General features: G+C 39.8%; 1 protein-coding gene, 1 long non-coding RNA gene and 1 pseudogene across 3 annotated transcripts; 1 reads left to right on the top strand and 2 right to left on the bottom strand.

Annotated features, from left to right (window-relative positions):
• The first annotated feature begins 479 nt into the window (after positions 1-479).
• On the top strand, positions 480-12,878 carry LOC137870309 (vitellogenin-2-like; annotated as a pseudogene).
• LOC137870311 (uncharacterized) lies at positions 7,897-15,013 on the bottom strand. The gene is made up of 4 exons (XR_011102695.1): positions 14,950-15,013; positions 11,914-12,040; positions 11,643-11,773; positions 7,897-8,726 (listed from the first exon to the last, which is right to left on the bottom strand). It is a non-coding gene; the product is annotated as an uncharacterized lncRNA (long non-coding RNA).
• An 88-nt stretch (positions 15,014-15,101) lies between these two features.
• Positions 15,102-23,101, bottom strand: LOC137870308 (afadin- and alpha-actinin-binding protein-like). 2 transcript variants are annotated; one of them, XM_068707419.1, is made up of 14 exons: positions 23,013-23,101; positions 21,573-21,689; positions 20,983-21,128; positions 20,666-20,869; positions 20,390-20,500; positions 20,140-20,275; positions 19,957-20,032; positions 19,452-19,632; positions 19,134-19,281; positions 17,976-18,112; positions 17,465-17,635; positions 17,005-17,122; positions 16,585-16,732; positions 15,102-16,497 (listed from the first exon to the last, which is right to left on the bottom strand). In XM_068707419.1, exons 2-14 carry the CDS (start codon positions 21,589-21,591, stop codon positions 16,350-16,352), a joined length of 1,743 nt encoding a protein of 580 aa, XP_068563520.1. In that variant the 5' UTR covers positions 21,592-21,689; positions 23,013-23,101; the 3' UTR covers positions 15,102-16,349. The 2 variants fall into 2 exon arrangements, with proteins under 2 accessions (XP_068563520.1, XP_068563521.1); XM_068707420.1 differs by having other exon boundaries at positions 20,983-21,125.
• Between the last annotated feature and the right edge of the window lie 256 nt (positions 23,102-23,357).

Raw genomic sequence — 23,357 nt, 5'->3', positions numbered from 1 at the left:
CATGTAAATAAGAAAGTTTCAAAATGTAAAAAGAAAATTGAAAAAAATACATGTTATGGTAGACTGATGCAATTTATATCTAGGTTTTTCCAAAGTACGTAAGAAATTGTTTGAACATGTATTTTTCAGGAAAACGAGTGAGTTATCATAATTGAACTATGATCTACATTCAATGAATGTATATAAATGTGTTACACTGTCATAAAGGTTAAAATAGCATTTCATTTCATTTTTTGAAAATGGGTTATGCCATGAGAGAAAAAAATCTATGGATTTTGGACATTGAGCTGTTTGTGTCAGGCAGTCAGGTTAAGACAACTTGTCTGACATGTTTCATTCGTGTTTGTCTAATCTGCATGGTCAGGGCAAGGTAACATCAGTGACAATGAAGGTGGATACTTAGTTAATGATACATTTTGAGCAGCAAAAACTGGGTATATAAGAACACCTCTTCTTGTAGTTCTTCACATTCATCAGCCATGAGGGTGCTTTTGCTAGCTCTTGCTGTGGGCCTTACCGGTGAGTATGTCTTTATGCATTTAAAAATGAATTCAACTTAACCTAAAATTGAATTAAGGTTCTGAAAATGTTGCTGTTTGTTGAATGAGATAATAGCAGAAGAACATTTGTACATGGTAGCAATTATCTACTGTTATTATGTTTTATTAGGATATAAATAACTTAAATATTTAAGAAAACTACTTCTGCACTTGCTGACAGTGTAATGCTGTTGATATACAACCAATGATAGAGCAGAAAAATAGACATTGAGTTCTTCAGTGTTACTAACCGTCTTTCTGTCACTTTGTAAAGTCTGTTTTTAAAGGTGCTAAATGAATAAAGTTATTATTATTATTATTTCCAGTTAAATACAGTCTGGCAAAAAAGATGCCATATAAAGGATAACCTTTAATTTTTTCCTCACGTATCTTTTTATTTCTATTTTGTAGCGTGTCACCAGGTGAACTTTGGTAAGTTGTCATTCTGTTATGTCAAAAATATAATTCTGGTGTATAGATATAAAACGTTTCTCAGTTCAAAATTTTATTGAAATGGAAATGTATTCACTTGTTGGTTTTCTTGTCTATTATTGCAGCTCCAGAGTTTGCCTCTGGAAAGACCTATGTCTACAAATATGAGGCCGTTGTTATGGGCGGCCTGCCTGAAGATGGTCTGGCACGAGCTGGAGTGAAAGTCCGTAGCAAAGTTATGATCCGTGCAGAGGCTGCTGACACCTTCATGCTGAAGGTAAAGACAATTTAAAAGTTTTAATTTATTTATGATTAATATTAAGTGAACTAGAATAATGAACAATCAAGTGTTCAATTCACTCAAAGTGCCATTCTTCCTTATAGCTTGTAAACCCAGAAATCTTTGAGTACAGTGGCATCTGGCCCAAAGATGATTTCCTCCCAGCTACCAAGCTGACTTCAGCCCTGAATGCTCAGCTCTCAACACCCATCAAGTTTGAGTATACTAACGGTGTTGTTGGAAAAGTGTTTGCTCCGGCTGGCATCTCTACAACTGTGCTGAATGTCATCAGAGGAATCCTCAACATCTTCCAGCTGAACATCAAGAAGACTCAAAATGTCTATGAGCTGCAAGAGGTACAAATAACTCATCTTCATAGAGTTTCAGTCACAAAACGCCACAATACTTAAACTGACAAAGTGTGTTTGGATTTATCTCAACTAGCCTGGAACACAGGGTGTGTGCAAGACACACTATGTCATCAGAGAGGACACAAAGGCTGAGCGCATCATGTTGACCAAGACTAAAGACCTGAACGAATGCCAGGAGCGAATCATGAAGGACATCGGTTTGACTTACACAGAGAGATGCGTTGAGTGTGAGGCTGTAAGTGCAAAGTCCCCCCCGCTTCATAATCTCTAATACAGTATAATCCTTGACACTGCTGGTGTGATAATATTGGGTCTTCTCAATGCAGAGAGGAAAGGCCCTGAAGGGAGCTTCTGCTTTCCACTACATGATCAAGCCAACAGACACCGGTGCTATGCTCTTGGAGGCAACTGGTACAGAGCTCATCCAGTTTTCACCTATCAACATCTTGAATGGTGCTGCCCAGATGGAGTCTAAGTATGTGGTTTAAATTAAAAAAAGAGTGCAATGCCAGTGTCATCAGCACTATTCTCAGCACAAAGTGTCAGAGTGCAGATTGATAGTGCTAATGTTTATTTGCAGGCAAGTCCTGACCTTCCTGGAGATTGAGAAGACCCTATTTGAGCCTATCCAAGCTGAATATCTTCACCGTGGATACCTGCAGTACCAGTTTGGCGCAGAGCTTCTCCAGACACCCATCCAGCTTCTGAGGATCACCAATGTTGAGGCTCAGGTACCTCATGAAATTATCCCTCAGATTTTTGTTGAATTCATCTTGCAGCAACAAACTTTAAACTGAGAAATATTTTTGTCCTGACAGATTGTTGAGATTCTGAACCACCTGGTAACCTTCAACATGGCCAAGGTCCACGAAGATGCTCCTCTGAAGTATATTGAACTCATCCAGCTGCTGCGTGTGGCAAGATTTGAGAGTATCGAGGCCCTCTGGACTCAGTTCAAAGATAGAGCTGATCACAGGTAACTGCGACTTTCAAGAGCCATGAAAAATATGTGCCATAGATAATACAATTATATAATATACATTTTTTCCCAGGCACTGGATCCTGAATGTTGTCCCTGCCATTGCTACTCCTGCTGCTCTGAGGTTCATAAAGGAGAAGTTCCTGGCTGACGAGCTGACTATTGTAGAAGCTGCTCAAGCGTTGCTGGCATCTATACACATGGTGACAGCTGACCTCGAGGCCATCAAGCTTGTAGAGGCAAGTCAGCGTTACATTGTTTTTTAATTTGTAAGGACGTAAAAACTGGGATGCATTATCATCAATATCCAAATCTTGTTACCAACTTTTCAGGAACTGGCTAAGAACCAAAAGATCGAAGACAACCCAGTTCTGCGTGAGATTGTCATGCTGGGATACGGCACCCTGGTTAATAAATACTGTGCAGAGAACCCAACCTGCCCCGCTGAGCTTGTGAGGGTATGTATCATTTTTTAAGTGTGTTTTATATAAATGAAATTCAGGTATAACATCCGAGACATGTGACATTAATGTTTTTCTGTCCCTTCCACAGCCCATCCATGAACGTGCTCTCCAGGCTGCTGCTAACAAGGTTAACATTGAGGGGCTCATTCTCGCTCTCAAAGTCCTAGGAAATGCTGGACATGCTGCCAGTCTGAAGCCAATCATGAAGTTACTGCCTGGCTTTGGAAGTGCTGATGCTGGTCTGCCACTCAGAGTTCACATTGAGGCTGTTCTGGCCCTGAGGAACATTGCTAAGAGGGAGCCCAAGATGGTGAGACTACATTTTGCGATTCCTTGCATTACTAAAAAATGAATGGATGGATTTAAGGCAGTTTTATGTACATCCAATCTTTGTGAACTAGATCCAGGATATGGCTGTTCAGCTGTTCATGGACAAGCATCTCCACTCAGAACTCCGTATGGTTGCTGCTATTGTGTTGTTTGAGACCAAGCTGCCCATGGGTCTGGTGACTACTCTTGCTGATGCCCTCTTGACTGAGAAAAATCTGCAGGTCGCTAGCTTTGTCTACTCTTACATGAAGGCTATGACCAAGAGCACCTCTCCTGACTTGTCCTCTGTGTAAGAAATATTTAATTTAGCAAATTTTATTTCATTTTTGCAATTTAAACATGTAAGCACCAATAATCACATCATGTTTTAATGTACTACTTTCAGTGCTGCTGCCTGTAACATTGCTGTGAAGATCCTCAGTCCCAAATTCGACAGACTCAGCTATCGCTTCAGCAGAGCTCTCTATCTTGATACCTACCACGGTAAGGGCATAATAGGATCATGTATCATCAGAGATTTTGGATTAAAATGTGTGTTTTGACGGTTCTTGTATTTTGCCCTGCAGACCCCTGGATGGTTGGTGCTGCTGCCAGCGCCTTCTATGTTAACGATGCTGCAACTGTTTTGCCAAGAGCCATTGTGGCCAAAGCTCGCACCTACCTGGCAGGAGCTTATGCTGATGTTTTTGAGGTAATCGTGTTTTTCATAGCTAGCTAATACACTGAAAGGCTATTGTATATCTGGCATGTGCCCTCCATTCTGATACACCTTTGCACAACACGCTGTGTCAAGTTATAATAGCAAAAACGACATTTAGCTAGCCATTGGAATTAATGTCTACATCTCAGGCTGCTTACCAATGCCAAGAATTCTAACATTATCTTAACATTAGATATTCACCTTCAATAAATGGCACAAGCTTCATTAATATGGCTATATAAACCTGTCACATAGTAATCATTTTAAAAGTACTTGCCCGTTAAATGCTGTTTTTCCTTTTTTCAGGTTGGAGTGAGAACTGAGGGAATGCAGGAGGCCTTTCTGAAAATCCAAGAGGGTCCTGAGAATGCTGACAGGATGACCAAGATGAAACAAGTTATGAAGGCTGTAAGTTTAAGGGATCACTCTGATGCTAAAAATATTTTGAATCTTTAAGAATGATGTGATCAAAGCAAATTTTCATTTATAGAAGTTTAATGCAGTGTTCCAATTACTTGTCTTCTTCGCACAGCTTTCTGAGTGGAGGGCTCATCCTTCCAGCCAGCCCCTGGCCTCTATGTATCTGAAATTCTTCGGACAGGAAATTGCGTTTGCCAACATTGACAAAGCCATTGTTAACCAGATTATTCAGGTACACCATCGTCATTTTCTACGGTACTGTAAGTGGCTGCTAAGTAATACAAGTATTATGAACTAAATATGTGATGTCTTATAAGAGATGTTGTGCTTACAGCTTGCCAGTGGACCAGCAATTCACACTTATGGCAAGGAGGCTTTGGATGCTCTGCTGGCTGGTTTCGTATCGCATTACGCTAAACCATTGCTGTTTACTGAGGTTCGTCGCATCTTTCCCACCGCCACTGGCCTGCCCATGGAGCTCAGTTTCTATACTGCTGCTGTGGCTGCTGCATCTGTTGAATGTAAGTTGCAATTGTATAGCTTAACTGTTGCTGATTTGACAAAATGATTTATACCAATGCTAAAAATGTGTTTTCACAGTCCAAGCCACTGTTACACCATCTCTGCCTGCCGACTATCAAGTTTCCCAGCTTCTGAAGTCTGACATAAACATGAGGGCTGCCATTAGCCCCAGGTAATACAGATGTAGCTTACTTGACAACTTATAAGGTTCTTCTCATCAGTTTAACTATCAAAAATGAATGTATTCGGGGAGATCACCCTTAAAATTGATATATTCTGTCCTTTTGCAGTGTTTCCATGCATACATATGCAGTTATGGGAGTGAATACTGCTTTCATCCAGGCTGTTCTGATGTCAAGAGCCAGAGTTCACACAATTGTTCCTGCAAAGATAGAAGCAAGAATTGACATGATTAAGGGCAATTTCAAGCTTCAGCTCCTGCCTGTTCATGGCATCAATAAAATTGCATCTGCACGGTACGTACTTGTCACCAAGTAACATGTATCACCCAGTTTGAAATTCAATTGTCCTTATTAAATTATTTTTCCTTTCTCCAACAGTGCTGAAACTTTGGCTATTGCAAGAAATGTGGAAGACCTCGAAGCTGCCAAAATCACACCAATGATTCCAGCTGCAGTTGAAGGACAGGTGTCAAGGGAGACCTTCTCCTCTAAGATGTCAAGGATGGCATCCTCTCTGACTAGTGACATGGTGAGTTTGATTCACTGACCATCTTTTCCAACACAAGCATTTACCCTTTTCCAAATTAATATTGTGACCTCTGTTGTTCTTTTACAGTCAGCATCATCTGAAATCCTTACCGTTGCCAGAGAACTGAGACTCCCCAAGGTGTTCGAGAAGAGAATGTGTGCTGAAAGCCAAACTTTTGGTTTCAAGGCATGCACCGAGTTTGAATCTCGCAACGCTTCCTTCATCAAAAAGTGCCCATTCTACACCATGATTGGAGAACATGCTTTCTTGGTTGAGGTTACTCCAGGCAAGTTAATGGATGATGTTACGGCTTCCTTCTACTTGCCTTCCAAAAGCCACTTTAGATTTCCCACATACTAGCTTTCAAATGATTTGGTTTTGTTTTACTCACAGTTGTGGTGACTTCTTTGGCTTGTCAGACTGGCTCGTGCAGTTAATCAAAAATAAATCAAGGTTGTTCCAAAACACATTCAAGAAAGGAAATAGGCCTTTACGACAATCAAAGCCAAACTAAATTAAATAGGCCAAACTCAAATAAAATGATTAGCACACTTAAATTGTCTAGAGGTTTACGTAAAATGGTAAACATCGATCAATCGATTTAGGATTGTCTTTCGTCAACGTCTTCAGCTTCAAATTGCTCACACCCGACTCTAATTAATTGGCTGGGGCTCCATGGGAATTGTATAATTCTTTCTTCTGTGGCCTACAGAGCATACTACTAAGTGGCAATATTGTTTGGGCTAGTTACACAAAACAAAAGCGGTCTCTAACAGACGGCATTACATTACTTATAAGTCATTTTGTAATAAGTTGCTAAAAAGTAACATATCTATTTATCTATTTCTTTGCAGCTGCCGGACCAGAGGTCGAGAGGATTGAAATTGAGATTCAGGTTGGAGAAAAAGCAGCAGAGAAGATCATCAAAGTCATTAACATGAGTGAGGAAGACGAACCTCTCGAGGACAAGAACGTCCTGATGAAACTCAAGAAAATCCTGGATCCTGGTCTGAAGAACAGAACAGTAGCTTCCTCCAGCTCCAGCAGCTCTCGTTCTCACAGACCTCGCTCCAGCGTCTCTTCCTCTGCATCATCCAAGTCCTCCTCCAGCTCCTCCTCTTCTCGCCGTAACAGCAAGAAGGTGGCTTCAACCAGCAGTTCTTCAAGCAGACGTTCATCTCTCTCGTCCAGCAGCAGCTCTTCCAGCAAAAGCTCCTCCAGCTCCAGGTCCAGCTCCAGCTCCAGCTCCAGGTCCAAGGTGAGTGAGCTTTACCTCTGAACATATAAAATAAACCCAGTAGAATCCAAAATGTACGTGAAAGAATGAATCTACTTTTTTCTATTGCAGCAACAACTGTATGCAATGAACTTTACCAAGAACCACATCCACCCGGTAATCATCAGATTGATGAGACAGCCATTTTTTTTTTACAACATGTTTAAGCAGGCTAAATGTATGGTTTCTTTGTTTGCAGCATGCCCTCTCCACAGAACGTTCCAAAAGCAGCAGAAGCAGTGCCCACAGCTTCGAGACCATCTACAATAAGGTAAGTCATCAGACCAAGACATTTACAGACTGTTGTATTTGTTGGGAAAAATCTAAACTTTCGTTATTATCAATCTCTGGTTTTCACTTAAAGGCCAAGTACCTCGCTAATGCTGTCACTCCTGCTGTGACCATTCTCATACGTGCTATGAGAGTCGACCACAAGGTTCAGGGATACCAGATTGCAGCTTACATTGACAAAACTAATGCCAGGCTGCAGGTCATTTTTGCCAACCTGGAAGAGAATGACCACTGGAGAATCTGTGCCGATGGTGTGATACTGAGCAACCACAAACTTATGGTAAAACAAATTTGATTTGGTGATGTTAACAACAGTTGTTAGAAATCTGTCTGATGATTGAGATTTTAACTCTAATTGAAATTTCTCTTAGGCTAAGTTTGCCTGGGGCCTTGAGTGCAAACAATACGAGACTAATATCACAGCTGAGACTGGTGTTGTGGGTAAAGAACCTGCACTCCGCCTGAAGATTACATGGGACAAACTTCCAAAGACCATGAAGCGCCTTGCCAAAGAGTAATGGAACAAACTTATGCCGATTTCAAACATTTTTATTTTATGTTGTGTTAGAAAACCTGGAAAACAAAGTAATGAATTTATGGATACTCTCGGCAACTACCTTAATCAGGCATGCTGGATGTAGACATCTGTGTCTACATTACTTTCTTTTGGAATGATTTCATTTTAAATTTTCCAGCACACCTATCTACCAAACATTTATTTAAAAAAACGAAAATAACCTTAATCTTTATGCATTCCTAGGATCTCTGACTACATTTCCCGCATCACAAAGGAATATGGAATAACCCAGGCAAAGGTCAAAAATGTTCGTAATCAGATCAAACTGTCTGTGGTTGCTGCTTCTGAGACAACCCTGAATGTTTTTCTGAAGACACCAAAGGTGCGGTTTTATTGCCCATTATTTACACACACAAAATGTCTGCATCATACTTTGTCACACAGTTTGCATATACACTCTTCATAACAATTTTGATATTTCAATATTACAGAGGACAATGTACAAACTTGGCGTGGGTATCCCTGTTTCTCTGCCAATCGGCGACACTGCCGCTGAGCTGGAACCATACCAGAACAACTTGGCCGACCAGATCTCCTACGTGCTCACCAAGGCTAATGCAGGTGGAAACATTTAAAGGAACAGGTTTTACTTAATAGTCAGGCGGATCAGTAAATAGTTAACTTACTGATTAATTTTTTTCTCCCACTTCAGCTGAGTGTGCCTTGGTCAAAAACACGCTGATCACATTCAACAACAGGAAAAACAAGATTGCGATGCCCCACTCTTGCTTCCAGATTTTGGCTCAGGATTGCACCCCAGAACTTAAATTCCTTGTTTTGCTGAAGAGGGATCAAACACAGGAACTGAACCAGATCTATGTCAAGCTCGGAAACCTGTAAGAACAACAAGTATTCATCAGTAAATTGTAGGAACTGTCTCCGAAAAAGAATTTAGAAATTAATTTCAATACATGTATTTCAATTGTTTTCCAACAGTGAAGTGGAGCTGTATCCCAAGGATAATGTTATCAAGGTCAAGGTTAACGGTCTAGAAATCCCCATCAGCAACCTGCCATATCAGCATCCCGCAGGTTTTTTATTCTATTAATTCAACTTGAACTGTCATGTTCAAATGTTTCAGTTTGTTGAAGGTAAAAAATCCCATATTTATATATTTGCATTCATTTCAGGCCAAATTCAGATTAGACAGAGCGGTGAGGGCATCGCTCTCCATGCTCCCAGTCACGGTCTCCAGGAGGTCTTCCTTGATCTGAACACACTGAAGGTGATACAAGAAATCTGACATCTATCTTTTAGATCTAGATGTATTAATCTCCATACTATTAATGGAGCAAACACTGAACTGTTTGAGATTTTTCCAGATTAAAGTTGTGGACTGGATGAGAGGACAGACTTGTGGACTCTGTGGAAGGGCTGACGGCGAAATCAGACAGGAGTTCCGCACACCCAACAATCGCCTGATCAAGAACGCAGTCAGCTTTGCTCATTCCTGGGTGCTGCCAGGAAAGAGCTGCCGTGATGCCTCTGGTAATACAATACTCGCTTCATCCTTCACTATAAGAATATCATTTTCTATCCAGAATGGCAAAATAAATCATATCAAGAAACTATTAAAAAGACTGCTGTTGTAGGTAAATAATTACAGTGTCGACCTTCCTTTATCACCCTTTTCAGAGTGTTTCATGAAGCTTGAATCTGTGAAGCTGGAGAAGCAGGTGAACCTCCATGGCCAAGAGTCCAAATGCTACTCTGTTGAGCCTGTGCTGCGCTGTTTGCCCGGCTGCATCCCAGTGAGGACCACCGCTGTCACTGTTGGCTACCACTGCCTGCCCGCTGGTGAGTCTACACAAAATCTGAATTATACAATATTTTATTATCTTAAGCAGTGCCTAATTGCTTTACTCCCTCCATTTTTTCAGATTCTAACCTGAACCGCTCTGAGGGTCGAAGCAGCATCTTTGAGAAGAGCATTGACCTGAGGGAAGAAGCCGAAGCCCACCTGTTCTGTCGCTGCACCGCTCAATGCGCATAATCTCACTGCCTTCAGTCAAATTATGTTGTACCTTTTGTTTCATACAAAGTATTTCTGATTACCTTGTTGAACTTTCTTGTAAATTATTTACAATGGCAGTTACTAAATGTCAATAAAGCAAACTGAAAAATCACAAGAGGTCGTCCAACTTGTAATCTCATGTTGAAATGAAACATAGGTCAAACAAATGAATAACAAACAACTAAAACCAAGCTTGTCAATGTTACACTATATTTGTTACCTTTTAGCAAACCAAAATCTTTGCAGCACACTGCTCTTCTTCTTTCACAATCTCTCCATTGAAAAACATTTTTTCTTTAATTTTTGTTGGCAAAAAGTTGCAAAACTCTAAACTGTAAAGCCATGAAGAATATGGCTTCATAAGATTATTTAAAAAAAATTACCGGCCCCTTTCTTTGCCCTATTTACTTTTAAGTCTTGGTAATCTACCTCTAGAACAGTGCTGTTCATGTTATAGTAAATTATTACTGTCTGAAATCTCACTTGGACATCACATGGAGCCGGGGAAGGAACAGTCCGATCCTTTGATTGAGGGACGACCCGCTCTACTACTGAGCCACAGAAGTCCCTTGACTCTGCAACACACGTCTTCACATTCTGTTTATGATGTTAGTTAATTTTTATAATGTTTTAAACTAAAGTTCTGGCCAAATATTTTCATTGCACCTTTTAAGTGGGAATTTTCAAGAAATAGATGGAGCCACACTAATTTCTAAAAGATGATTAAAGCAATAGTTTCTGTTGATACAGGGCAATAACACTTCCAGACCATTTTACAGTTAAAAAGGTGTCGAGTACAAAGCCCACAGACCTTCTGAACTGTTAGTGGTCACCCTGACCACAACAAATAAAGCGAGCAAACATAGTCATTGTGCCCTCTTGTGTGAACTTTGAAAGTGCATTTCGAAAGTATGATGAAGAGGTGCCACACAAATTCACAGAATTAATTAATAATACTTTTTTGAATGTGGCCACACACACATAGCACTTATATGAATACAAGAAAGACAAAAATTATCCAACACCTGCAGTAGATTATATTTGAGTATGGAGCATGACAGAAATCAACTGAAATATTCTCTTCAGTTAAGTAAAGATCTTGTCATTCATTTTCAATCAATCAATTATTTCTTTTAAAACGTTGTATAAAAAAAAGTTATTTTCGCAGTTGAACTGTAAAAACCAGGCACATTTGATTTTCTATTTTCATATGTAAAATATTATCTGCAAATACAAGCAAAAAAGGGTGGTATTTTCAAACAAAGTATGACTTAGAAGAAAAACAGGATTCTCTTCTATTGTATTGTAAAATGAATTGTGAGACACAGCAAACATTTTAAAACTTGATGCTTGATAACTCTGACTTGGCATATCGGGAGGAGAACAAGGTCAGGTGGCCCAAACTTTTCATCCACTGATACATGCCCTGTCGCCCTCCCCAAACGAAACCCAAGTTTCTTTGAATCTAAAATGTGCTATATAATAGAGTGTAACAAACAAACATGTCAGGGTTAATATTGTACCTCCTTGTTTGACTTTGTCAGTAGAAATTTCCCTTTAAAAGGCAGCCTCTGACTGCAGACATGTTTAACCTCAACAGCAATGAGAGTGGTTGTGCTTGCCTTGACTCTGGCCTTCGTGGGTAAGCATTATTTTTGCTGTGGTGTAACTTCTGAAAAATGCAGTCTCATATAATCAATGCAGGTTAAAGTTGTGGACTGGATGAAGGGACAGACCTGTGGACTCTGTGGAAAGGCTGATGGGGAAGTCAGACAAGAGTACCGCACACCCAATGGACGCTTGACCAAGAACGCAGTCAGCTACGCCCATTCCTGGGTTCTGCCAGCCGAGAGCTGCAGGGACACCACTGGTGAGACAAAAAGTTTATTGTGGTATTACTTTTACAGTAACATACTTTTCCAATTGTTATATAACTGCATATGGTTAAAGCAGCTCTATTAGACATGTTATGATGCACTGAATCCAGTATAAAATCACTTATCACACCTTTCTCTTTCAGAGTGCCGTGTGAAGCTTGAATCTGTGCAGCTGGACCGGCAGGTAAACATCCATGGCCAGGAATCCAGATGCTACTCTGTTGAGCCTGTGCTGCGCTGCCTGCCCGGCTGTTTCCCTGTGAAGACCACCGCCGTCACTGTTGGCTTCCACTGAGTGCCTGCTGTTAAGTCAACAGGCTCGAGTGACTGAATATGAAAATGTGGCGACAAATAACATAATTCAGTGTGGCTGCGGCGCAACAAGACCCTTTTTGGTCGAAAACGTATGTAACTTTGTGCTGGTCGCAGACATGTATCTATGTCATCCAACAGACTTACACATTTGGCTCTGTGAGCCTGAAAGTGACATGAACTCCAAGAAAATGCTCCATTGGACTCAATGTTAACTCTGACAACAAATTTCTCAAAGAAAACAGATAGTACCTGTTTTCTAACCAGCTCTCACACCCACATTTCCAAGGGTATGAATCTCAAATACTGAAATGAGAGAAGCGATAGCTTTGCACACACATTATGTGGCCTGGACCTCATATGAACCTCAATGATACAGCTTACTTACTACTGGTATTATCGGCGGATATATTGCAACGTCTTCCGGTAGTATCAGCCACACTATCAAAGTTTATTGCAAAATTTTCTTGTTACCAATTGCTCTGCTCCCTTCACTTCTGCAGATTCTGCCCTGAATCGCCCAGAGAGTCTAAGCAGCATCAACGATAACAGCGTGGACCTGAGGGAAAAAGCAGAAGCCCACCTCGCCTGCGGCTGCACGGCTCAGTGTGCTTAACTATACTTTCTTCTGTCCCAGTGAGCATGACTATGGCCAACAAAAGACATTAAAAATTGGTTTAAAAGTGAATATTTCTTTACAGACTATTTGAAGATGTTGATTGAACGTTCACATTTAGATCATATTTATGAACAACAACTCCTTTTCCTTCTTTAAATGTTGTTGTCAAAGCCACCCAGGAGCCGGTTTCAGATGTTCTGCCATATTTTCAAGGTGAACAACTGTAAATAAAACTAAAAGTATCAGTAAAAAATATTTATGGACCAGTTTTGAACGTCTTTTCACCAGTGACCATAGTCGTTTTTTTAAACGTCTGTTCAACGGAAAGATGCTCACTGGGATATTACTCAGTATAATACTTAATGTTTGTATGTTGCTGTATGCCAAACAACAATGTTTTGACCCTCTCCTTGTTTGTACAACACTTTTTGACGCACATGTGAAGAAGTACAACACATTCATGGGGGAAATAGACCTCCTTGACGCTTGGTTTGCAAGGTACAAGTACCACATGAGGTCACTGAGGTGGTCCTACCTGTTCTGGCAAACCATCATGCTAGGACTTGTTAATGCATGGTTGATCTATCGCCTTGAGTGTAAACTACTTGGTGTCCAAAAGCCACTGAAACAAAGGAGCACATTTTGCAAAGTCAATGCAACCACCACCCTCAGTGAAAAATGTGATGTTCGTCTTTGCTTCACCAAGGAAAGAAATTGTCTCAATTTTATACAGCTACAGTAGCTTGTTGAGAAGACCTCCAATATGTGGCAGTCTTAATTATTTTTATTCGGTTTGCACATTTTTGTCTTGCAAAGAAAATCTGAAAAAGATTTTTGGGTTAAACGTAACCAGCAAAGTTATCATTTTGATAAGTGTTGCAAATGAAAATGCGTACTCTTGAGAAGAAAATGAAGTGATCATTTACTAGCAAAAAACTAATTTATTATTCAGTTATTAGTATTTCAGCTCTTGAACCCTGTTACTGTATGGCTTAACATTATGGACTTCTACTGTTACTGTAAAGCTGTTAGAATTATAGCCTATCTTCTATTTGCAATTAATATGCATTCAATCCAGTTCAATTATTTAAATTAAAATGATAATCTACTCTGGCTAAGGTAGTTTATCAAGAGTAAAATAATAGCTGTGATTTAACTGCAAGCTTCCAATCTATACACACCTCTGCATTAGCAACCCGCTGAGATGAAGGAGCAGGCACCATAACCCTCTCTCATTACTTCAGGGCTCTTGGGAGCAACTTGGGACTGTTGGGACTGTTAGTACACTGGCTGTGGTCATTACAGTGAACACCTTTATCCAGGCCCAGCTCCACTCACAGCTCAGCCCTGCGCTACACAAACAGCCTCCTCTTCCTTAAGCTCTTTGACCACATCATCTTATCAATATCTGGGCCTCACTTTTCGTGGTCATAAAAGTTATTATGCCCACGAAATCGCCTCATTCTACTTTGAGTTGAAAAAACAATCTGCAACCAGATCCGCCGGACGTTAGCCTTAACCCAGCAAGTCTGAACTGTAGCGGAACATAACGTATTTTAAACTGTAACGGAGGGAAATGAAGACGCTGTCGACATCTTAACGCTGATTGGCCAAGACTCGACACGTCACATCAAAAATGTTTTATTGCGAAGATCGCGACATCACCTTTTCTCCTCGTCTCACTCCAATCTGAGAAACGCTGGCTGGTCAGTTGACCCCCCACCCCCAAAAACAAAAAAACCTCTACGGATCTACACGATATATTTTGAATCAAAACGGCGATTTTCGCCGAAAAGCGACAAGTTTGCAGGTATGAAAAAAAGTCCAAGTTGATTGATTTTCAAATGAGGAATTTATATGTAAATGCCCATTGTGACATATATGTCAGACCTTTGGCTCTAGGGGGTAGCATTTAGAAAATGTGTTCAGAAATGTGCTCTATGTAGTGCATTTAGTCTGTTTCATATGGGGTGACCGTGGCTAAGTGGAGAGCAGGGCCGCCTTTGCTAAGGGTTTGGATAAAAGCGTCTGCTAAATGACCGTAATGTAATGTAATATCCCCTAATACTTTCCTTTAAGGAAAAATGGGTTTGGATTATTATGGGCTAAAATGATTATATACTATTATTTGCACAATGTAGAGGATGAAAATTAGCCTCTATGGCAAATCCCAGTGAAATATGTTCTAAATTTGAACGTTCAAACGTCTTCAAATAGTCGGTGAAAAATACTCACTAGGTAGCGTGAAGCCTCGCGTTTAATTGGTCAGTTCGTTCACTTCGCTTCACAGTCTGGTGCGTAGTCTCTGAACCGGTGCAACTTTCTAAATTGTAGAAACAGTTTGAGTCAAAGTACCTGCGCATGCGTGTTCAAACAAAGCACACCCACTTATTTACATGGACTTATAATGTATACTGCTCTCATTACGATGTCCTGGGAGCATCTTGTTGGCAGCACAACGTCTATAGTTCCATATTTGGTATTAAAAAACACATGTAGATCACATTTCACCAACCAGTGTAATATGACTTTAGAGAAATATGTTCACAGTAACCAATATCATCTCTCTTTCAACCTACAACTGAACAGATCATCAACATATTTAAACAAATTGGTGTTTTGTGACAATGTTATAACCACATTTTAGCCGGTTGAAAATAAGTCTTAGACGTGAGGCAATATCTGCAAAACGTCTGTCAAGCCAGCCGACGCTTGTATTTCATGCTTGTGTATTAATGGTGTCACGGTACGGGTGCTTGGCTATCCCCAAAAGCACGGATATAGACCTACATTTAATTCAATAATATAAAGGCCAGGGACCGGCGAACCAGTTCTGTTGATCAATAACTCAGAATTTCAAGAATGTATAATGAAAGTTTAAATCATGTCATATTCATGTGGTAGGAATTATTATCGGTCAAAATAAATCCACTAAAATAAATACATTAATTTGAAGAAAATGGTGAAAAGAATTCACATTAGAATGGCCTGATGTTAATATGAAACACTATGTAATTTATCTTGTGTTTATGGCCTTTCTTAATATTTAACCGCAACATCGTACATCAACTACCACTAATGTATTGGACACAGTTACTAGATAATGTTATTAACCCAATTTCTATATTAAACCATCAAAAAATACTTAATTTTTTACCCAGTTTGTTATTGCATTCAGTGAAACAGCAGCAGTAAATCTACATTCTAAAACATTGCGCCAGTGGACATGACAACTAAAGATACAGACAGCAACATTTAGGCAAGTTTAGGTGCAACAGCGACCATTAATGAGTGCCAAGCAAAATCAATTATCGGGGACACAATCTTTTCTGGCACGTCCTCATTGCCAAAAAAATACTAGCTTCAGATTAATATCCTAGACATAAGACATGACTGCCAAACCAATAATTATAATAACACACAAATAAATAAATACATTTATCACATAATCTAAAAATAACACCATAAGATAATAAAAAAGAAAGAAGAGGTGCTCTCAGTCCCACAGAGCACAGCAAACCATCAGCCAACCAGAACACTTGCTTGGCTTTGACTGTTAACAGCTTTTTAATAATTTTATAGTCCATCTTCTAGTGTTTAAGAGTGTTTAAAAATAATTATTATAGTTTTTGGCTTCATATAGAGCTGGTGTTTTCCTTCTGGAGTGTTTGGCTGCTGTGGTCTTCAAGGTCATTCCACTGTTTGTGCTGCACTGGAACATTTCCATTAAAAAAGAGGCTTGATTCTTGAACATGGTCAATCTTTCCACTTGGTTTGGTTGATCTGAAAATATAATATGACAGTCAGTGACACACAAGAGCTGCATTCTTTACAGGTATGTCATGATTTGTGCAAATAAAGACACTATACCTTTTTTCTGGGATAAGGCCAAGTGTGCGATACAGGTCTGCTGTTGATGGTGATGTGAGAGGGACACATCTGGGTGTGGGGGACGTCGTGTCAGACTGGCATTTGATGAGCTTTTCTGGACCCGACTCGGCACTTGACTCTGTTTTAGCTGCAAATATAAGATTACACTTTATTGATCCTTGCCAGGAAAATGACTTATTGATAGTTATCCATATAAATAAGTAGGGAACACAAATTATAACATAAAACCATACTGTTCTCAAAAATAAAAGTAAAAAATAGAAGTGATTTAGTTAAATAAAACTGCATCACCGTTGTAGTATAAAGGAAAGGTAACGGAATAACCTCTAAGTATCATTATCAATAATATCAAGACAAAGGTGAACTGGGCCAGTACAATGTAACGGAGTAGACACTCACATATTAAAAAGCAGCTTTTAGACTTTGATATCTGTGGTTTCCTCACGTCAGCAAATGGACTCAAGTTTAAAAACTGATGTTTGAGCCACATTGCTCGATCGTCCTCGAAGGCCTTCCTCTGCAAGTTAAACCAGATACAAGTTACCTCAAAAACAAACAAAGTCACACTTTAAATAAATTAATAATAATAATAAAAGAACGATACATTAATAATAATAAATGAGATAATAAGATTTGTATAGTGCTTTTCAAGAACTCAAAGTCGCTTTGAGTGGAGAAGAGATGGGAATTGAGGCGGGAAGGGAAAATTGTCTGAGTTTCTAATGTCTTGGCGAAAGTGAGCAAACGGATACAAACTAGTCATCTTGGCACACTGCTGTTCTACACAAAGAGCAAAATGTGTCGTATTCCTGAATATTTATTTCAGACCAATTCTGGAAAAATATGTTTAATCAATCACCTCATGGCTAAGCCTTATAGCTGCTTCAGTGAAGTTCCTCCTCTCCCTCTCAAAGAGCTTCCTCTGTTCCTCGAGGGTCTTCCACTCCTCTCTGAAGCGCTCTTTCTCCTGCAGCATGTAGCAGTCGCTCAGCAGGGATGCGGTCTCATCACACGGCGAGCTCAGCTGCTGCTACAAGAAAAAATAATATGGTTTGTTTAGCTAGAATTTAACAAAAGGGAATACACAAACGGAATACAATATATTTCCTCCAACATGCAAACAAGGTTTCAATCCTTAGTTAAAACTAAAAGAGAGAACGAGTTACACGGAGTTAAAGCTACCATGTTAGAGGTCAACTTATATATTAAAACCAGCAGGTTTAAATGTAAAACTGTCAAGTGGTTCTTCACCTCTTTCTCAAATGGATTATTGATTATATGACACTTGTCCCAGTAATGTGACTTCGACTCTTAACATTGGCCACTTGAACTAATGAACACAAAAATGTCAGGGTAAATTTCAGTCTTACCTGCAGGAGCTGCTGTTGTGTTTGAATGAAGTCTTTGCACTGCTGGATCTCCAGCTTCAGTCTGTCCATCTCCTCTTCATGAGTCTCTCGGGATATAGCATCATCGGTTTTGTTCTCCCCCGTCTCAGCTAAAGATGCTGAAAAAACAACCCAGAGAGTCAAAATGAAACATTTAGCAATTATGTTTGCATTAATATTCTATGTATTGTTTTTAACAGACCGGAAGTACAGATCCAGAGTGGAATGTCATTGGAAAATAAGTGCTCTGGCAGTTTCTCTTAGGATGAACAAGGTTCCTTGTATGACTTTACTCTTTTTTGCCACATAAATGGTACAAACGCTTACCGTATTTTTCGGACTATAAGGCGCACTTAAAATCCTTAAATTTTCTCAAAAATTGACAGTGCGCCTTATAATCCAGCGCGCCTTATGTATGGTCACTTGTTGTGCTTATTGATCGATTTTATGTGGTACAATGCGGTCAAAAATCTGCCGAAATGTGTAAGTACGACTTTGGTAAGCAACGAAGCCGCTCCGCTCAATGGATATTCGGAGCATTACGGTACGCTGTGTCACTACCTGATCGGCCCCGTAACAGGAATGTAATGTCTAAACTAAAAGTCGAAATCGATCAATAAGCACAACAAGTAACCATCGGTCGCAACCGTTGTCCGAGCTTTCACGAAAGCTGGAATCATCACTGAACAGCCAAGTACCGATAACAGCAACAAGACTGACTCGGAAAATGACGAGAGGGATTCGGGCATTCTTGATGCCGAAATCGCACAGCTGTTTCACTCAGACACTGAAGATGAAGAATTCGATGGATTTGTGGAAGAGGAATGAATCGATAAGTGAGTGTATTTTTCTGTACCGGTATTTGTTGTTACAACTGAGTTGAATAAAGTTTGATTTACCGGACTGTGTTGTTTTGCTTAATGCGCCTTATAATCCGGTGCGGTTTATGTGTGAACATAGACACGTTAATTCACAGTGCGCCTTATAATCCGGTGCGCCTTATAGTCCGAAAAATACGGTATTTATGGAGTTAGAGAAGAATCCAAACTATCTGGAATTCTTAAATGAAACAAAGTTACATATAAGGATATAAGTTATGTATAAGGATCAAACAGGGACAGTATGCTGTATGAAGACTACCTTGGCTGTCCAATCTTTCAACGTGGCTCTTGAGTCTTCTCCACTGGAGGCGAATACTGTTGGTCAGCTTCTCCCGGGCGTGAACACAATACAGCTCTACACTTTCTTTACAGGAATCAAACACCTGCTCTTCCTCCTCTGAGTCAGCCTGACAATAAAAATGAAAATATTTTCAATCAGGCAGGATGGTTATCAGCTGTCAATCAGATTGTGATACATTGATGTGGGCAATGAAGTGAGAGCAATGACTTAGCAACAACTGCCTGTTGAGCTGTTGAAAAGTAGCATCAGTGAATAGAGAAAAACAACTCTCCCTACCTGAATGCCATCATCTTGATGTTTGTCATCTTTCAGCATTGGTTTCCTTGAACTCAAAATGGACAACATTTCTTTTTTCATCTGCTGCAACACTTTCTTCAACTCTGCATTTTCCAGCAGCATCTCCCTTTGTCGCGTGTCATAGCTGCTCAGCAGAGTCTTATACATCTCCCCCTCATGTCTAGGGATGACAAAGACAATCATCTATGTTTATTTATTTGTTATAAACAGAACACACCATCAGAGGAAAATAATTGAAACTACAGTAATATCCAGCATTTAGCAGTGCCACCATGTTTGAAGTCCATGTTCCTAAAATACATCTGCGTCACCTAGAAAGCTAACAAAGGAGCTGATGTGCAAAAGTAGGATGAGTAGTACATTCTCAGATCATTCCTTTTATTTCTTTCTCCTGTGTTCCTGCATTTTTTTATTTACACATACAAATATGTCTTGTGAGACAAGGGTAATAGATATTATACAAAAAAGATTGAAGTGAACTTACTTTGCTTCTGTCTTTTGAGTTTTCCAAAGACTTCGCTTCCCGTCAGCTCTTCCAATGATGTTCAATACATCAATGGCTGGAAGCAAGACAATTTAAAATGAAAAAGTCTCAAAGGGCATGTTCAAATTTTAAAATGTTAAATGTTTGGGCAAAGGATGGGACTAAAAAGGTTTTCTCTTTAACCTGGTTTCTTCTCCTTTTTGTCAACCAGAAGTTGATTCAAGCGCTCCTTCAGTTTGTTAAATTCTCTTTCTTTCCTTTTCATCTCATGATTGCACTGGCTGGCCCGGCTTGCAATTATGTTCTGAAGTTTTTGCACCTGGCAGGAGGAAATAAAACAAGTTTGTTTGAATTTGAATTTGTATCCTGAGACCAAACACCTGCCAGTGGATTCACTTAACATTGTCTGGGCCAGTAAGTCCAAAGAAAGTACCTCATCTTTTTCATTTTTCAGGCAGTTCTGCAAACTCTTCACTTTCAGATGCAGCTGTCGTTCTCTCTCAAGTAGTCCTGTGTTTTCTCTTTTGGACAGTTCAAGCTGCTCCTATGATAACAGAACAACATGGACATGGCCATTTCATTTTCGAGTTATTTTCCATATTGACAAGCAACTCTTAAAGTCCTTAGTTTTAGTTACATTTTTTTGATATTGTTATTTTTCAATACAATATTGATAAGGAGGAATTACTGGGTGTAAATGTTACTGTACTTTTAGTTGGGTGCTGGTGAGCTGCAAGAAGTCCAAATTGCTGTTGGACTTCAGCTGTTCCACTTCCATGTTTTCCAGGGTCCGGAGGCCCCTGCGGTGCAGCTGAATCAGGTCATACATGCAATTTAGCACAGCCATAACATTCATCTCTGAGCTGCCGCTCGACTCCGTCCAAACTGGTGGGAGGCCAAGAGATAACACCTCCTGTAAAAGGGAGAAGAAAAGAAGAAAAGGATGTGGAGGACCAGCCAAACTCAAGCCAAGAACATTGCAGACATATTGTATGCCTAAAACCAGAAGCATGTATGGTTACCAACCTGATTGATGTGTGATAGACATTCCTGCACATTGTGCTCCGTGCAGAACGTACTGAGACTGTAGTTTCTGTGCAGCGTTGATTGGCTAAACTGTCTCAAGGGAGATGGCCTACATTCAACGGAGCTGCTGCAAATGTCCTTGACTTCTGGGGAAAGAAACTCTGTGAAATATATGCAGTATGGACTTATGCTAATTTGTTAATGCTTGACAAGAAAAATAAACCACTTTATATACAGTAAATATTACAGGACTTAAGGTTACAGAAACTAAGAATATCATTTGAGTTAGTTTGAACTGTTCCTTACTCACAAGGTTTAATACAGAGCACAAGATAGAGAAAAATATACAGTAACGTTCACACAACTGCTGAAGGCAAAACACTTCAGTACTTCAATTCAGTCTAACTAATGATGATGCTGACAGAAAGTCAAAATCACAATATACAATATTGTGCAGTTTTCTGATACATGTAAAAGGGGCTAATGAACAACTGCCGAGTACAATAGCCAACTGTTTAACATGTCCCAGTCACAGTGCATATTCACTGGTTTATAAAGATCTTAAAATAAAGATCAAAATCTTAACTCACCCATGAAGGACTCTGGCATTGTTGCAGTGCAGCCTTCAGGCTACGTGTCTGGATCGTCTACTGCATGTGAATGATACACAAAGCTTGCCACGAGATCGACCTACGCAGTCAGTGCTCCTGAAATAGAGGGTCAGATTAGCAGTGCCCATCCAACAAAGTCTGGATTACGAGGCGATGGGAGTAGACATGCAGCGATAAAGGTTGGAAACACACGCAACCTCAACGACAGTGTGAGGACAGCAGATTCACAGGGGCTAACTCAACGAGTTAAATAGTGATCACGTAGTGTGCGCACAGCCACCCAATAGATATATTTAAAATATTAGAATGGGCCTTTTACAAAGCTTAATATGATTGTTATGTTGATGTTGTTGTGGATTTTGCATGACACCATTGTTACTGCAGGAGTATTTAACAGGTTACAGGCTTGGACCAGGCCGCATCTCATCTCCATGCTTATCGTCAGCTGATCAGACTAATCCAAGACAGCTAATTTCTCTGCAGAACCACACAATCAGAAGCATTCTCCTCCTGTACGAATGCCTAAGTTTTCTACTAATAGTATATAGATATTACTGGAAACTAGTACCATTTACTCATTCTTAGGGACAGCAATTTTCAGAGCATGAGCAGAAACTGCATTTAAAAATATATTTCTGTTTATTTTATGAAGAACATTTTATGAATTTGTCATAGATTTCAGTCACTAGGAGGCTGTGACTCATCATTAACTCAGGGGACCTACCCTTTGGTTTTAGTGATACTTAATCAGCCTGGCGAGACAGATGGCAAGCCCAGAGCCACATAGCTTAACAAACCTATGAGCTGCTTAGACTGACCACTCAACAAGTGTTAACCTTTAACTGAATCAAACTTATTTCCAGTATAAAATCTCCAAAAGGAAATGTTGAAGCAGAATTTTTCAAAATGTATTTAAGGTATGTGATCCCACTGGGCCATGTATGACAAGAATATGCCTATAATCTGAGTGTCATTTATGTTTTCTTTCCTATGTAACAAATTGGGACTACAATCTAAATGTCTGTGTGCAACCCTGTCGTATAATAACAAATAAAAACTTTGTAACCTTACTTCTACAGGTCTTCAGACAGTTACAAACAGATAACCGTGGGATAGCCTCGAACAACATAACGTTATGTTGTTGGTGTCGATAATAATGTGTAACGTTTGGCGTGTTACACACGTGTAACTAGCTACTTCACTCCACAAATCGTGTTTGGTAAATAACGTTAATGATATAAAACAAAATAAAAAGGTTGTGCAGGCCCCTTACACAGCAGTGAGGGTTAAACTAATGTCAAATAGCCAAACGTTAACTGCCCACCAGAGCCTCCCCCTGAAAACAATCAGACGTTGAAGAAGAGCGGCTGGTTATTTGTTACGAAAGAAGACGTTTAAGATGACCAACATATTACTTACTTCACGTTGCATTTTCAAAACGTGTCTCCCAATTGCGCGTTGCTTCAAGATACAGCAGATCCCGAAACTGTCTGTCCCGACGACAGTACACACCACTGACTGCAAGCAAACCAAACAGCACGCTGATTGGCCGAGTCGTTGTCTAGCAACCGAGCACGGCTCAATATGATTGGCTCTTGGTTGTAAGGTACTTCAAGTTTTAATGCCAATTTAATCACGCTTCATCATGCTTGATCAATGTTATTGTTTAGAACACACGGACACGAATGACGAACGCTTAGAATAATTTTTTTTACTTTTTTATGACATTACATTTTTGACAGTATGATCAAATAAGATAAGGAT

This window comes from Cebidichthys violaceus, unplaced genomic scaffold (genome assembly GCF_023349555.1).
Source record: "Cebidichthys violaceus isolate CVI_PGR_0920_01 unplaced genomic scaffold, fCebVio1.0.p SCAF_13, whole genome shotgun sequence".
NCBI classification, from domain to species: domain Eukaryota; kingdom Metazoa; phylum Chordata; class Actinopteri; order Perciformes; family Stichaeidae; genus Cebidichthys; species Cebidichthys violaceus.
The sequence above is the reverse complement of the archived record's forward strand: the minus strand, read 5'-3'. Positions and strand labels throughout refer to the sequence as shown.

Bases quoted from the DNA above. Each gene is read 5' to 3' on its own strand.
- LOC137870308 (XM_068707419.1), bottom strand. The intron at 20,501-20,665 runs GTACAGTAACAT...CTGTTATCATAG, and splicing joins TCACCAGCACCCAACTAAAA to GAGCAGCTTGAACTGTCCAA. The intron at 16,498-16,584 runs GTATAGTGTCTT...TTATATTTTCAG, and splicing joins GGCCTTATCCCAGAAAAAAG to ATCAACCAAACCAAGTGGAA.